The following is a 16991-nucleotide window of genomic DNA, read 5'->3' as shown; positions in this document are numbered from 1 at the left end:
CAGCCGACCCGGCGCCCCCTCAGTTCCTTCTTGCCGGCTACTCCGACAGTGGGGACGGGGGGCGGGTTTGGAATGGATATGAGCAACACATCTCGAAGAACAACAGTTACAACGGTGAGTAACCGTCTTTTCTTCTTCGAGTGCTTGCTCATATCCATTCCATTAGGTGACTCCCAAGCCCAACTTAGGTGGTGGGGTCGGAGTGAGACATTGCTGTGTGCAAAACCGCTGATCCGAAGGCAGCATCGTCCCTGGACTGCTGCACTAGTGCATAGTGAGCTGTAAACGTGTGGACTGATGACCAAACCGCCGCTCTACAGATGTCCTGGATCGGAACTTGCGCCAGGAAAGCAGTCGAGGAAGCTTGGGCCCTCGTGGAGTGAGCGGTGAGGTGCGGTGCTGAGACACCTGCCAGGTCATAGCAAGTCCGGATGCAAGACGTAATCCAGGAGGATAGGCGTTGTGAGGAGACCGGTGAGCCTTTCATTCGGTCGGCCACTGCAACGAAGAGTTGCGTCGTCTTTCTAAAGTGCCTTGTGCGGTCAATATAGAAGGCCAGGGCCCTGCGTACGTCCAGAGAATGCAAACGTTGATCCTGGCGAGTAGCATGTGGTTTAGGATGAAAGACCGGGAGAAATATATCCTGGTTGATATGAAAAGGAGAAACCACCTTAGGGAGAAAGGCAGGATGTGGACGAAGCTGCACTTTATCCTTATGGAAAACCGTGTAAGGGGGCTCGGATGTAAGCGCCCTGAGTTCAGAAACGCGCCTTGCTGAGGTGATGGCTACGAGGAAGGCTGTCTTCCAGGATAGGTACAGAAGTGAACAGGTGGCCAGTGGCTCGAATGGAGGACCTGTGAGCTTGGAGAGAACCAGGTTGAGGTCCCACGTCGGAACGGGCTGACGTTGTTGTGGGTACGTCCGGTCTAAGCCCTTGAGGAATCTAACGACCATCGGGTTAGAGAATACCGAGGATGCGAGTTCCCCTGGGTGAAAGGCCGATATAGCGGCCAGGTGAACTCTAATTGAAGATATCGCCAACCCTTGCTGTTTTAGGGAGAGGAGATATTCCAAAATGAGAGGAATAGGTGCCTGCAACGGGGACGTGGCTCGTTGTTCGCACCAACAGGAGAACCGCTTCCACTTGGCCAAGTATGTGGTCCGTGTTGAGGGCTTCCTACTGCTCAGCAGAATCTGTTGGACAGAGTGCGAGCACTGCTGCTCTGCCTGGGTGAACCATGGAGCAGCCACGCCGTGAGGTGGAGTGATTGCAGGTCGGGGTGACGCAGGCGGCCGTGGTCCTGAGAGATGAGGTCCGGGCATAATGGAAGCGGGATCGGTGTCTGAACCGAGAGCTCCAACAGCGTGGTGTACCAATGTTGTCTCGGCCACGCTGGGGCGATCAGAATCACCTGTGCCTGGTCTCTGCGCAATTTGAGCAGTACCTTGTGGACCAGAGGAAACGGAGGGAAGGCATAAAACAGGTGGTCCTTCCAGGGAAGGAGAAACGCGTCCGAGAGGGAGCCCGGAGCTCGACCTTGCAGGGAGCAGAACACGTGGCACTTCCTGTTGTCTCGAGATGCAAACAGGTCTATCTGGGGAAACCCCCACTTCTGGAAAACGGAATGTATGATGTCCGGACGGATAGACCACTCGTGTGTTTGAAAGGACCTGCTGAGTCGGTCCGCCAGAGTGTTCTGGACTCCAGGGAGGAACGATGCCGTGAGATGGATTGAGTGGGCGATGCAGAAGTCCCACAGGCGAATGGCCTCTTGGCATAGCATTGACGAACGTGCTCCTCCTTGCTTGTTGATGTAAAACATGGCGGTGGTGTTGTCGATGAGAACTAACACACAGCGGCCACGTAGGAGATTGAGAAATGCCTGGCACGCCAGGCGCACCGCCATCAGTTCCCGAACATTGATGTGCAGGGCTATCTGGGGTGCAGTCCACAGGCCCTGGGTATGGTGTTCGTTGAGATGGGCGCCCCAACCCAGGGATGAAGCGTCTGTGACCAGGTGCAGAGAGGGTTGTGGGGCGTGAAACGGCATCCCCTCGCAAACCACCTTGTGGTCTAGCCACCATGTGAGGGAGGTCAGGACCGAGTGCGGGACCGTGACCACCATGTTCAGGCTGTCCCGATGTGGGCGGTATCTTGATGACACCCAGGTCTGGAGTGGGCGAAGCCGAAGTCTGGCATGCCTGGTTACGTACGTGCAGGAAGCCATGTGACCCAGCAGGGTGAGGCACGACCTCACCGTGGTAGTTGGGAAGGCCTTGAGTCCTTGAATGAGGCTCGTGATGGTGCAAAAGCGATTGTCTGGCAGGATGGCTTGTGCACGTCTGGAGTCTAGAACCGCGCCGATGAATTCTATTCTCTGGGTAGGTTCTAGAGTGGATTTGTCCTTGTTGAGTAGGATACCCAACTTGTTGAATGTGTGCACTATTATGTGGACGTGATCTCGAACTTGTTCTTTGGTGCGACCGCGTACCAGCCAGTCGTCTAGGTACGGGAACACCTGTATCCCTTGCCGACGAAGGTACGCTGCCACGACAGCCATACATTTCGTGAACACCCTTGGGGCCGAGGATAGGCCGAAGGGAAGGACTGCAAATTGGTAGTGCACCTTGCTTACCACGAACCGCAGGAAGCGTCTGTGAGGCGGGTAAATTGTTATGTGAAAGTATGCATCTTTCATGTCGAGGGCGGCGAACCAGTCTCCAGGATCGAGGGAAGGGATAATGGTCCCCAAAGAGACCATGCGGAACTTCAACTTTACTACGAATTTGTTGAGTCCACGCAAGTCCAAGATGGGTCGCAGACCTCCTTTGGACTTGGGAATGAGGAAGTAACGGGAATAGAATCCCCTGCCCCTTAACTCCACTGGAACCTCCTCTATGGCCCCCATAGCAAGGAGCGTGGAAACTTCCTGTATAAGAAGTTGCTCGTGAGAAGGGTCCCTGAAGAGGGACGGGGAAGGGGGGGAGGAGGGGGGGATTGAAGAAAACTGGATAGCATATCCCCTGTCCACCGTGCGAAGGACCCAACGGTCCGAAGTTATAAGGGACCAGGTCCGGTGGAAATGGGAAAGGCGATCCCGAAAGGATGGGGCTGGATCCTGTGGGATGACTGGGGCGCCGTCCTCGACCGCACCTTCAAAAGTTCTGCCTGGGGCCTGAAGGTGGTCTAGGTGGCCCCTGGTTCTGACCAGGTTGAGGGCCGGTCCACCTTCTTCTACCACCTCGCCCTCGCCTCCGGGTCGAGTCCTGTCTCTGACGAGGCGGGGGGGGGTAGAAGCGCTGAGGCTGCGGTCTAAATGGCCTGCGCTGAGGGCCCACAACATGCATCCCCAAGGAACGCATGATCGTCCTGGAGTCCTTGAGGCTCTGCAGGCGAGAGTCCGTCTTTTCGGAAAAGAGCCCTAGTCCTTCAAAGGGCAGATCCTGCAGGGTTTGCTGCAGTTCCTGAGGCAGACCCGAAACCTGGAGCCAGGAGATCCTCCGCATAGCGATACCTGAGGCCAGGGTTCTCGCAGCAGAGTCCGCTATGTCTAAGGAGGCCTGTAAGGAGGTCCGAGCCACCTTCTTACCCTCCTCCACCAGGGCTCCAAACTCCTCCCTGGACTCTTGGGGAACCAACTCCTTGAACTTCCCCATAGAGTTCCAGGAGTTAAAGCTATAGCGGCTCAAGAGCGCCTGTTGATTAGCCGCTCTAAGTTGCAACCCTCCGGCTGAGTAAACTTTACGGCCGAATAAATCGAGGCGCTTAGCCTCCTTCGATTTGGGCGCTGCGGCCTGCTGACCGTGGCGCTCCCTTGCGTTCACTGATGCCACCACCAGTGAACACGGCTGGGGGTGGGTATACAAGTACCCGTAGTCTTTAGACGGAACAAAGTATTTCCTTTCCACCCCTCTCGCTGTGGGTGGGATAGAGACAGGAGTCTGCCATATCGTAGATACATTGGCTTGTATCGTGCGGATCAGGGGTAACGCCACCCTCGATGGGGCATCCGCTCCGAGGATATTCACGATGGGGTCGTGCACCTCCACTATCTCCTCCGCCTGCAGGTCCATATTATGGGCCATCCGACGCAGAAGATCTTGGTGAGCCCGAAGATCTATTGGAGGTGGACCTGTGCACGATGTGCCCGCCACTGCCTCATCCGGAGAGGAAGAGGAAGATGCCTCCGGTGGGACAGGATCCAAGGGAGGGTCCTGGGCTCCCTGCTCCTGGGCCGGAGCATCACCTGCGCTTGAGTCCAGGGCGTCAGGTGGTGCGGACACGGAAGCCTCCATGCCCCCTGGCGGAGGCCGAGAGATGGTGGACTCCGGGGCCCTTCTAACAGAGTGACCGGAGCGAGAGGTCGAAGCAACTGGAGCCCCTTGCGCCTGATGGTACGCCCACGGGGTCCAAAACGACCAGTGAGATGGGCCATGAGAATGGTCCTCTGTTATGTTCTGCCAATGGCCCAAGTCCTGTTCCTCGGCTTGCCCTTGAGGGGGGTATGCCGATCTCGAGAGGTCCTCCGAGGAGCGAGACCCCGATCTCGATGGCCATGGCGGTGCCGAGAGCGTCGAGACGATTCCCGTGGGCTGCGGTGCCGCACGGTGCCGGTCTGGAGATGATCTATCTCCACGCGGTGCCGGCGATCGGTGCCGGGACCGCGACCGGTGCCGATGACCTCGTCGGTACCGGGAGTCGGATCTGGACCTCGACGAGGACCTGGAGTATGCCCGGTACCGGGAGCGGCCTCTCGACGTCGAGCGGCGACCGTAGCGGTGCCGAGAACTACGTCTCGACGTTGATCGGTGCCGACGATCATAGCGGTGCCGAGACGTAGAGCGGTGCCGCGAAGAAGATCTTGGCCGCGAGTACGACCGGTGCCGAGGTGATATTCGGTGCCGGGACTGCGAGCGGCGTGGGGACCTGCTTCGGGACCTGGATCGGTGCCGAGGTTCCAGCCCTTGCGATGGAGGGCGCATCAAGGCAGGTTTCCCCCTCGACTGGACCGGGCGAGGCAACGGTGCCGTCGGTGCCAGTGGTTGAGGCGGTGCCGGCTCCGTGAGAGCTATTAAGTCTCTCGCCGCCGTGAAGGTCTCTGGCGTCGACGGGAGGCACTGTATCACCGCCTGCCTCGGTGGAGACGCCGTCTGCACCGGACTCAACGGCCTCGGCGCCGGAGTCGACGGTGCTGGAGGCACCTGTTTCCGGTGCTCCACCGGCGTACGCGGCTCTACCCCCGGCACTGGGGGAGCCAGCGTCTTCGGCACGGAGGTCCCCGTCTTATGGGCTTTCTTATGCCCTGGGGATAATGACCGGCGCCGAGGCACTTGCTGTGCTTTCGGTGCCGACGAGGTCCGGTGCCGGGAAGGCTCATCTGACGCCACTCGCGTGGTCGTCATGGCCGGTGCCGCCGGGGCACTGCGCACCGAGGCGCTAGGTGCCGGGGCCTGACTTGTAGATGGAGCGTCCGGACTAAGTGCCGCCTCCATCAGGAGTTGCCGGAGCCGAAAGTCCCGCTCCTTCTTGGTCCTTGGTCTGAAGGCCTTACAGATCTTGCACTTATCTGTTTGATGGGACTCTCCCAGGCACTTCAGACAGGAATCGTGCGGGTCGCTCGTGGGCATAGGCTTAGCGCAGGAGGCGCACAGCTTGAAGCCGGGAGCGTTGGGCATGAGCCCGGCCCCGCGGCCGGGGGAGAAAGGGGGAGACGACCCCCTTAATCCCCTGAACTATTATAACAACTAGACAACTCTTAAAACTATTGAACTATTTAACTATAAACACTAGGACTATAACTATAACTATAACTGCGAATAACGAACTAAGCTAGGGAGAGTGGAGAACAGCTAAGCAGCGCTCCCCAGTTCCAACGACCGTCAGGGGCGGTAAGAAGGAACTGAGGGGGCGCCGGGTCGGCTGGGGTATATATTCAGCGCCATGAAGGCGCCACTCTAGGGGGCTCCACAGCCGACCCGCCGGTGTTGCTAGGGTAAAAATCTTCCGACGATCGTGCACGCGGCGCGCACACACCCTAATGGAATGGATATGAGCAAGCACTCGAAGAAGAACTTGTGCTTTTTTCGGTCCTTCTACTACACCTTATATCATATTGCCCACCCCACTCCTGAAATGCTTTAGGGAACAGGTAGGTTTTGCAGCATGTCCAAAGTGTTATGCAATATGGCTTAACATACTCCATTACGGTAAAAAGTTCTATCTAAATATAAGGTATCTGTACTGCTGACAGCATACAATTCACACAGGGATGTGTAAGGCTCAAAATATAAATATTTTAAATATCTGGCAAAGGCTATTTGCAAATTATCTGTATTATTTGGCATTCAGTATCCAAATACACCTCTACCCCAATATAACACGGCCCAATATAACATGAATTCGGATATAAGGCGGTAAAGCAGCGCTCCGGGGGGGGGAGGGGGGGGGGGGCTGCGCACTCCTGCGGATCAAAGCAAGTTCGCTATAACGCGGTTTCACTTATAACGCGGTAAGATTTTTTGGCTCCTGAGGACAGTGTTATATCGGGGTGGAGGTGTATACTAAAAGGGTTAACAGCCAAAAATATGACAAACAATGTTTCAGTTCCTGGAAGAGAGACCTTGTTGTGGCCCTGCAGCCAATGGGGGGATGGGGGGGGGGGGGAATCTCTGATGCTTGGGACACAAAGAAAATAAAAGGAAAAAACCTGAGAGAGAAACAGTGTGCACCTGTCTCTATGCCTGGTCTTTTTGGAGGCTTCCATCTTCCTGCTGGACTAAGTGAGACGTCCCCATAAAATTCTTATGTTTAAATGAAGTATTTTGAGCTGTGAAGCAGCCCTAATGGCTGCTAGGAAATGCAGTTCAGAGTGGCCTTGCTGGAGATAGAATTATCTTCACTCATTTGAGGAACGTTACTCAGATTTGCTGAGCAAGAGAGACAGCAGAAATGTTTTAATACCAAGCTTATGTCTCAATCCCTGGTCAGAGTGCCCTATACAATGTGATGCAGTTAAAAATGACTTGGTATGACATAAGATGACTAATATTGACTTAAGTATTAGCTATTATGAAAAAAATATCACGAAGCCTTACCTTCTGCTAAGATCTGCAACATGCTCCTGAAGCCAACTCGTACTAGCAGCTTCACAAAAACACAAAGGTACCAATTATAATCAGAACAACAATTCATCTTAAGGTGTGTTTTTAAAAAATAATGTAAGGAAGTAGTAAAAATGAGTGAATAATCCATCTTAACATTAGATCACAATGATCAGAGTGTCAAATATCACTTGAGAAAGGAGAACATTTTCTGGCCTGTGGTTGGTTAGAAACCTTTTCTCATGCAACATCTGAATTGGATTAATTTCAAGTGCAACTGCAGACTTCACTGTTTATTTTTAAAGAAAATATTGCCTTTGTTAACTTCTAAATGCATACAAACTTGGGCTCTCTATGGGAGCACACTACTTGTAAACCCTCCCCTTATACACACACACTTGTGTGCAGAAAATCACGTGTGTAGTCCTATTGACATCAATGGGACTATTCATGCACGTAGCTGCTCACCAACATGAGGAAAGGGAGCACAGTCTGGCCCTGTAACTATGTTGAAGGGAATTTTTTGCAAATACAGGCAGCTACAGCATTATCCACCCTAGAACACAGCATGTGAATTAGATGTGGGGGAAAAACCACCACCTTTGAGCCATTTAATCCAGCTCTCCTAAACAAATTGCAAAATAAATAAATAAATAAAATCAATACACCTTTCTAACTGAGGCTCAGACAGTAACATTTGTTGTATGCCTACAGGCACATAGGAATTAGTATAGTGGATCAGATCAGTGCCTATATACTGCCTCCAACAGTAGCCAACACCCAATATATGCTGAAGGCCTCACGCAGGGCATCTAATCAATTCAGCAATGCTCAAATTTGGTGGCCAAAATTCCTCTCTGACCCCTACTCAGATGACAGGGTTATACCCTAAAACTGTAGCCCCCAAACTTTTTCCTCAATCCCCACCCCTTACCCTAGGGTTGCCAACCCTCCAGGATTGGCCTGGAGTCTCCAATAATTAAAGATTGATCTTTAATTAAAGATTATATCATGTTATTAAATCTCCATGACTACATCCAACCAAAATTGCCAACCCTAGTGTAAGGGGGAGAGGGGGGCAGTGCACAGTTACACAAGAGAAATTTAGATAGTTTTTCAGTACCTTGCCTTGATCCCAGTTAATCATCTTCCACCTTGATACCCAACACCATTTGACTAAGGCTACATCTACACTACGGGGGGGGTCGATTTAAGATACGCAAATTCAGCTACGCGAATAGCGTAGCTGAATTCGACGTATCGCAGCCGACTTACCCCGCTGTAGGGACGGCGGCAAAATCGACCTCTGCGGCTTCCCGTCGACGGCGCTTACTCCCACCTCCGCTGGTGGAGTAAGAGCGTCGATTCGGGGATCGATTGTCGCGTCCCCGAGAGGTCGATTTCTACCCGCCGATTCAGGCGGGTAGTGTAGACCCAGCCTAAGTCTCTCGAGTTTTTCCACAATCCTCCTTAAGTTTTCACTAGCCTAAATAATTGTTATCAGCACATTTCACCATCTCCTTGTCTACAGCTTCCTCTACATCCCCACACAGACCCTAGGAATACTCCATCTGTCTTTGTTATAACTAAGAACCATTTACTGTGACTGTTTCCTATCACATGAATTTAAACAAAAATTAAATGTATCACAGGTTTCTGGTTCTTCACCACATAGTTAATTATTTTCCTTTCTAGCTCCTTGTGGGGGATCTGGTCAAAAGCAAATCATGACGGTAATGTAGAACGTTGCTAATTCTGACTTTGAAGCTAGTCTACAAAACTCAATTTTCCTGAAAAATGTAGATCTCATCCCTTCTCTAAGAAGACAGCTGTAATGAGTCTTAGATTAAGTAGTTTACTTTCAAAATATACAACACAAATTATAAATAGTAATAAGCACTAATACAACTCTACATTTATGAAGGGGAGCACTAAAATTAATTAATCCTCACAAAGCCCATATAAAGCAAATATTATTACTCCCATTTTACTGATGTGGAAAATGTGGTATAGAATGGTTGAGCTTCAATCTGGAAGTCAGGGTTAGAATTTAGGAGTTCCTGGCTCCCTGCTCAGTTCACTCTGCTTTTCCACATTAGTGTGTTACATATAAAATACTATAAGTAATTAAAACTACACTAACCAAAACAAATATATTTTGTGATGCAACAGCCTTTTAAAAAAGCCTTTATGCATTCACTCAATTTGCAAATTTCCATAATGCTCAATTAGTGAGAATGATTGTGATTTTACAATACAAAGACTAAAAACTCCAAGGAATAAGCTGTATAAAGAAGGTGGGCTTTATTAACAAAAATTTAAATATCTGTACAAGTCTGTCTGTATCATTGTAAGATTGCCCACATTAAAATTTTACTGGTTGAATAAAGGAGCTAAAACAGAAGAAGAAACTAATATGTATCTTAACATAAGAATGGCCACACTCTGACAGATCAATGTTCCATCTAGCCCAGTATCCTGTCTTCTGACAGTGGCCAATGCCAGATGCTTCAGAGGGAAAAAACAGAATAGGACAATTATCGTGGGATCCATACCCTGCTGTCCAGTCCCAGCTTCTGGCAGTCAGAGGTTTAGGGACACCTAGACCATGGGGTTGCATCCCTAACCATCACGGCTAATAGCCTTTGATGGACCTGTCCTTCATGAATTTATCTAATTCTTTTTTGAACCCATTATACTTTTGGCCTTCACAACATCCCCTGGCAACAAGTTCCACAGGTTGACTGAGAGTTGTGTGAAGAAGTGCTTCTTACATTTGTTTTAAATACAGCGAAGTAGTAGCTACATCTGAAATTACACTCAATTTACCATATTGATGATGGTGTACTACTCTCTGTCCCCCCTATGGACTTAGTACATGACAAATGAGGAGACTGCCTCCAATTCAAAACCTTTTAATTAGATTTATTGAACTATTAGAAATGACATACATGGCAATTGTATTTCTTATCTAACAAAAAATATATTTGGAAGAAAACTGTTAATATTCATTGCCTTTCCTTGAATCTTGTCACAGTTCACTCAACACATACCTTCAGACACATAAGCAAAAGGCTTATTCCGAATGGAAAGCATTGTAAACAAGTTGAAAAAGAGAGCCACGAAAGTACCAACCAACAATCGTCCCCTAAAGAGAGGAAAAATAGATTAATCTTCATTTTTCACAATACCCACCTGTGATGTTACAAAGTTAAACTGTCATTAATGAAACACTTCTGAACATTCTCCAGTATGATAAATTCCAGTTGAATATTTAATAACCAACAGCAATCATTTTAAAATATACAATATTGATAAATGTTATTTGTGGTAAAGTCAGGCTTAATTCAATTCTCAATTAACTTTACAACCTCAAAAGAGAAATTTTAATAAATAAAAATATACAAATAATTAGGGCTGTCAAGCGATTTAAAAAACTAATCAGGTGATTAAAATTAATTGTGATTAATTGCACTGTTAATAATAGAATACCATTTATTTAAACATTTTTGGATGTTTTCTACATTTTCAAATATATTGATTTCAATTACAACACAAAATACAAAGTGTACAGTGCTCACTTTATATTTATGTTTGATTACAAATATTTGCACTGTAAAAAACAAAAGAAATAGTATTTTTCAATTCACCTAATAATACAAGTACTGTATTGCAATCTCTTTATCATGACAGTTGAAATTACAAAAATAACTGCATTAAAAAATAATCCAATGTAAAACTTTAGAGCCTGCAAGTCCACTTAGCCCTATTTCTTGTTCAGCCAGTCACTCAGACAAACAAGTTTGTTTACTTTTGCAAGAGATAATGCCTCTTGCTTCTTGCTCACAATATCACCTGAAAGTGAGAAAAGGTGTTCGCATGGCACTGTTGCAGCTGGTGTCACAAGATATTTACATGCCAGATGCGCTAAAGATTCATATGTCCTTTCATGCTTCATGCACCATTCCAGAGGACATGTATCCTTGCTGATGACAGGTTCTGCTCGATAACAATCCAAAGCAGTGCAGACTGACACGTTCATTTTCATCATCTGAGTCAGATGCCACCAGCAGAAGGTTGATTTTCTTTTTGGTGGTTAGGGTTCTGTAGTTTCTGCATCGGAGTGTTGCTCTTTTAAGACTTCTGAAAGCATGTTCCACACATCATCCCTCTCAGATTTTGGAAGGTACTTCGGATTCTTAAACCTTGGGTTGAGTACTGTACCTATCTTTAGAAATCTCACATTGGTACCTTCTTTGCGTTTTGTCAAATCTGCAGCGAAAGTGTTCTTAAAACGAACAACATGTGCTGAGTCATCATGCGAGACTACTACAACATGAAATATATGGCAGAATGCGGGTAAAACATAGCTGGAAACATTCAATTCATGCCCAAGGACTTCAGTCATAAATTTCATTAATGCACTTTTTTTTTAAAATGAGTGTCATCAGCATGAAAGCATGTCCTCTGGAATGGTGGCCGAAGCATAAAGGGGCATATGAATGTTTAGCATATCTGGCATGTAAATACCTTGCAATGTCAGCTACAAAAGTGCCAGGTGAACGCCTGTTCTCACTTTCTGGTGATACTGTAAATAAGAAGTGGACAACATTATCTCCCGTAAATGTTGTTAACAAACATGTTTGTCTTAGCGATTGGCTGAACAAAAAGTAGGACTGAGTGGACTTGTAGGCTCTAAAGTTTTGCATTGTTTTGTTTTTGAGTGCAGTTATGTAACAAAAAAAAAATCTACATTTGTAAGTTGCACTTTCATGATAAAAAGAGACTGCACTACAGTACTTGTATGAGGTGAACTGAAAAATACTCATTTATAATTTTTTACAGTGCAATTATTTGTAATAAAAAATAATATAAAGTGAGCAGTTTACACTGTGTTGTGTTGTAATTTAAATCAATATATTTGAAAAATGTAGAAAAACATCCAAAAATATTTAATACATGTCAATTGATATTCTATTGTTTAATAGTGTGATTAAAACTGTGATTAGTCGTGATTAATTTTTGAGTTAATCACGTGAGTTAACTGCGATTAATCGACAGCCCTAAAAATAATTAATAGAAGCACTAAGCTACAGGGAACAAATATGTAACTGCTCTTCAACTATCTGACTATTTATGGGCTCATGTAGACTAATCTGTAAATGCACGCCATAGATTGAAAGTTATTACCACATGGCTTGCATGCAGTTTGGAACACAGAAATATCAATGTACTGAAAACAGTTTAATACTAGATAAGCCAAGTCACTCTTACTTTGTACTAGATAAAGAATTAGAAACAGAAGTAAACTGACAAAAAATTATAGTTTCATATATAAAAATCCAATCTTACGTGTGTATCTCAGGTTGTTCCAGAAACCGTTCTGTACTACAAGAAATAAATTGTCAATTTTAGTTGTGTTTATTAAATGATATTTTAAAAACTAACTATATAAAGGAAAGATTTTCAGTTGCGGGCACCTAAACCCACAAATAAATGTAACGAGTGGGATACAGGATGCCATATTAAATGCTTCAACAACGCAAAAATGGCAAACGCTGTTTTGAGATGTATGGATAAGAATGTCATTTTTATGACAACACATGAAGTAATTATTCCAATATGCTTGGCACCAAACTGAAACAGGGTATAATTTACCATTAGAGAAAGGTCAAACAAGGATAGATAGAGTAACCCTCTAAATAAAAAGGATGTTATAATGAGGACATAGATCAGTTATTCTCCTCAGTCAACAAACAGTAACAAAGAATTAATCTTCAACTGTAGCAGAGAAAATCTGGGCTAAGTATTAGAAAACAGTAATATACAAGTAAGGCAAGAGAGCATACTGTCTCGGATGAGCTGAAATTGCCATCACAGGAGAAACTCAAGGCTATGCTGGGCATCCGACTATTAAGAGTAGTCTAAAAATTTAATCCTGCCAAAAAGACCATTAAAGGGTCCCTCTTCCACTTCAAATGAATATGTGAAAAGGTGACAATATTTTAAACCATGTTTGAGTAGGAAGAAATTAAACCTGACTTGGAAAGACCATACCCATATAAAGAGGGGATGATTTTGTAAGGTGCTCAGCTGCCATCAGTTCCACTAAAGCCAATAGGAATGCAACAGTTCTGAAGACGCTCTCAACATGTAAACTTACAAAGGCAAGCAAATTCTGTGTTACATCTGGAGACCTTACATAGCTCTGAAACTGCCTCTTTATCAAAGATCAATCCATGGCATGGTGCCAATGATTCACAAGATCAATGGCACTGTTAGGTCGTTAATACAGCGGTAGGCATTTAAAAGAAAAACACAGTTGGTTTGTATGCACTAGAGGCAATCTACAGATGTAAAAAATCATAATTTTTAATGGCTTCTAAAAAAGTTTTAAAGCTAAGCACCTGAAACTAATAAACTATTATTTCTCTCTGATGTGCTTAATTTATTAATCAAAAATAAACTGCAAAGAATAGACTAAAATAAATTTTGTACCTGGAACTAACTGTTTGTAGGTCAAGTATCAATATGGAGCAAATTTGGATGGATTGATAAAATAGGAGCTTAAGATAAAAAAAAAATAGACAAACCCATAAATTAACTACAACTTCTATTATTAAAGTGCTTTAGATCATAAATATGGTGCTATTTAACAGATAAACACTTGAAAATATTGAAGTTAAATAACTGCACAAAATTATGTATTTTCAGCATTGCTTCATTAATCTCCGTGATCAAACTATATGGTAAAATGTACTGACTTACTTATTAAGTCCTTAATAGAGTACCTGGAATATGCAATTAGTAGGACCATTTAAGTTTTTCCTTTAATCACATTTACAATTTTCCTATAGTTCACGTAAACAGTAAACAATACAAATCAGCAACATAAGCTAATACTCGGTTTCAGAGTAGCAGCCGTGTTAGTCTGTATCCGCAAAAAGAACAGGAGTACCTGTGGCACCTTAGAGACTAACAAATTTATAAGCTAATACTGTATAACATTACCTCTTGCTGTCAAATGATTCTGTCTTTAAGAAATCTGGAGCTTTTCCTAATGACTATCTTTCTTTTACAATACTTTAAAAATGTATGAGCTTTACTCAAGCTGGAGTGGAGTACCTTCTCACATTAGAACGTCAGATGTAAATCATAACGGAAACAGTACACATTCCTACCTTTCTTTTAGTATGAAAAGAGCTCCAAGTTGTGCCAGAACTGTGGAAGCAAATACTGCTAGTACTTCAAATCTCTCAAACCTGAAATTTGAGAAATAAGTTAAGAACACTGGACAATATATTAATAGGGTTTTCATTTTAGTCTGTGGGGAGAAAGCAGGAGACCTTCTACTCTAACTCTTTCCAGGAGGGCAGATGGAAATGAATCTGAAGTTTTAGGGAGGAGTAATTATTTTCAAGTTCCTTTAGGCCAACAATCCATATAATATGGATAGTTAACTGATTGGAGAGCCACAGGAAATTCTCACTATAATCCCCACCATAGAATTAAGCAATTTACCTCTCTCTCCATCCCTATCCTAGGACTTTTTTCTTTAGATTCTCAATACCTGTGTCTCCTTGATTTATGAGATACTATAGATGTTTATTTGACAATCAATGTGCCTATGTACCACAACAATGGGCAAACTATACATTATTGAACAAATACAGTGCAATAAGTTAATGGGAATGGAGTCAAAAATTCTCACTGATTATAAAGACATTTTAGCATGCATACGCACATACAGATTTTTATAAATAGGAACTTTCTAGAAACACATCTAATATACTTGCAAGTATTTTTCATGGCACATTAAATAATTAGTACTGTATTATTAGTAAGGCCCTACTTGAATTGCGGAATTATCAAAAAATTGTGGCTGAGTTGCCACAAAAATAAAGTTCATTATTACTTTTCCGCAATCTTCTGCTGTCAACAGCCACCCGGGGGTCAGAGCAGAGGCCTGGGGCTGAGAGCAGGGACTTGGGTTCCCGCTCTCAGCTCTGGGGCAGTCAGGGCTCCCACTGTCAGCCCCACGCATGACAGGGCTCCTGCTTTCAAAATTGCAGTGGAAGCCTAATATTGCAGAATCCGCAATTTCTGCAATATCGCAAGTTAAGTAGGGCCTTAATTATTAGTGCTTACCCAAATGAATAGGCTGGGCTGGGCTTCTTCATCATTACCCAGTAGCTTATTAGGCATGTTATCAAACTAAAATCAAAAAGGAGGAGGCCGATATTAGGATAATCAACTATTACAATCTAAATAGTTTATAGATTAAATGTATTTTAACTTTCAGAATACACCCTTAATCTGAACGTTTCCATAAGACTTCAATTACTCTTTGGACCCAGTCCGGCAATCTTTAGGCTAGCGAGGATTTAGTGGAAGTTAGAATTTAGTGGAAGTTCTGTCTGCATTTGGACTATGGACCTGACCTCTGGTGTATGTTTTATGAGGAGAGCTAATGAGTTATAATGGAGCTATAGTCAATACAATCCCTTATATCAGTGATAACCTCGTGACATAAAAGATCAAAGGGTGTACTGTAATTACAAGGGGTCACCATCAACCTTCCCCCAATACCCAGCATCATTCAGACTACAATAAGGTTATCACAACTCCAAATGCAATATATATTTTCCACTGAAGTTCCTATAAAAAAAAAGAAGGTAAAGTTTAGTCTCTTTGTGCCCTAAAAATTCTTTTGAAGGTGAACTAGAGGGCAACAGAGAAACATGCAAATAGGAGTTAATAAGCAAAGGTTTTCCATTGGTCTTTTGCTGCACTGAGAAGGTTTCTCCTTTAATCCATTTGCTTTACTTGAATTCCTTTTTAATAAAGCTGCATGCTTTTAAATAGGGTGAAGTTAAAAAAATCTTAACACTTTGTTAAATTGAAATAATTTAAAGCCTCTAGGCTGTAAGGCCAAAGATGGTGGCATAATCTCAATGGCCTGTCTTCCTCATGACTCAAGCATCCTCTTGAGTCTAAGACCAACTGTATTATGGACAGTAATTACTGCTACTAATGGAAAAACAATCCATTTCAGTTTGATTTACTGGGGCCAACCATGTCCAGTGACTCTCATGGCACCCAATGGCTCATTGCTAAAAATAAAGGTGTTCAATATCCAAAAGTGCACGGTTTGAGAACTGGAAGTTAGATCAACAGTACACTAACTTAGAAAAGTTTAATTTTGAATGAAGAAAATTAGTACACTGTTGTCACTCTATAAATAGTGAGGAGGCACAGTCTAACCTGTTCCAGAGTCCTGAAGAAGCCAATCCTTTTAAGAACATAAGAACGACCATACTGGGTCAGAGCAAAGGTCCATCAAGCCCAGTATCCTGTCCTCTGACAGTGGCCAATGGCAGGTGCCACAAAGGGAATGAACAGACAGGTTATCAGTGATCCATGCCCTGTCACCCAATCCCAGCTTCTGGCAAACAGAGGCTAGGGACACCATTCCTGCCCATCCTAGCTAATAGCCATTGATGGACCTATCTTCCATGAATCTATCTAGCTCCCTTTTGAACTCCATTATAGTACTGGCCTTCACAACACCCTCTGGCAAGGAGTTCCATAGGTTGACAGTGCGTTGCGTGAAAAAATACTTTCTTGTGTTTGTTTTAAACCTGCTATTAATTTCATTTGGTGGCCCCTTGTTCTTGTATTATGAGGAGTAAATAACACTTCCTTATTTACTTTCTCTCTACCACTCATAATTTTATAGACCTCTATCATATCCCCCCCTTCGTCGCCTCTTTTCCAATCTGAAAAGTCCCAGTCTTATTAGTCTCTCCTCATACGAAAGCCGTTCTATACCCCTAATCATTTTTGTTGCCCTTTTCTGAACCTTTTCCAATTCCAATATATCTTTTTT

The 16991-nt window shown here is 44.7% G+C and overlaps 1 protein-coding gene across 5 annotated transcripts in view; it reads right to left on the bottom strand.

The window, feature by feature from the left end:
* Nucleotides 1–16991, bottom strand: part of SLC30A6 (solute carrier family 30 member 6) — a 44509-nt gene that overhangs the window by 5913 nt on the left and 21605 nt on the right. For 2 of the 5 annotated variants that reach the window (XM_008174232.4, XM_042848415.2), the window contains 5 exons: nucleotides 15251–15316; nucleotides 14284–14364; nucleotides 12455–12490; nucleotides 10156–10250; nucleotides 7097–7145 (listed from right to left, as the gene is read on the bottom strand). In XM_008174232.4, the coding sequence (XP_008172454.1) occupies nucleotides 7097–7145; nucleotides 10156–10250; nucleotides 12455–12490; nucleotides 14284–14364; nucleotides 15251–15316 (327 nt within the window). Of the gene's footprint in view, nucleotides 1–7096; nucleotides 7146–10155; nucleotides 10251–12454; nucleotides 12491–13600; nucleotides 13669–14283; nucleotides 14365–15250; nucleotides 15317–16991 lie in introns of all 5 variants that reach the window. The other 3 variants (XM_024110796.3, XM_065589190.1, XM_065589191.1) reach the window with 2 other exon arrangements.

This window comes from Chrysemys picta, chromosome 3, assembly GCF_011386835.1.
Source record: "Chrysemys picta bellii isolate R12L10 chromosome 3, ASM1138683v2, whole genome shotgun sequence".
NCBI classification, from domain to species: domain Eukaryota; kingdom Metazoa; phylum Chordata; order Testudines; family Emydidae; genus Chrysemys; species Chrysemys picta.
Note: the sequence above shows the minus strand (reverse complement) of the source record. Positions and strands in the feature narration are given on the sequence as shown.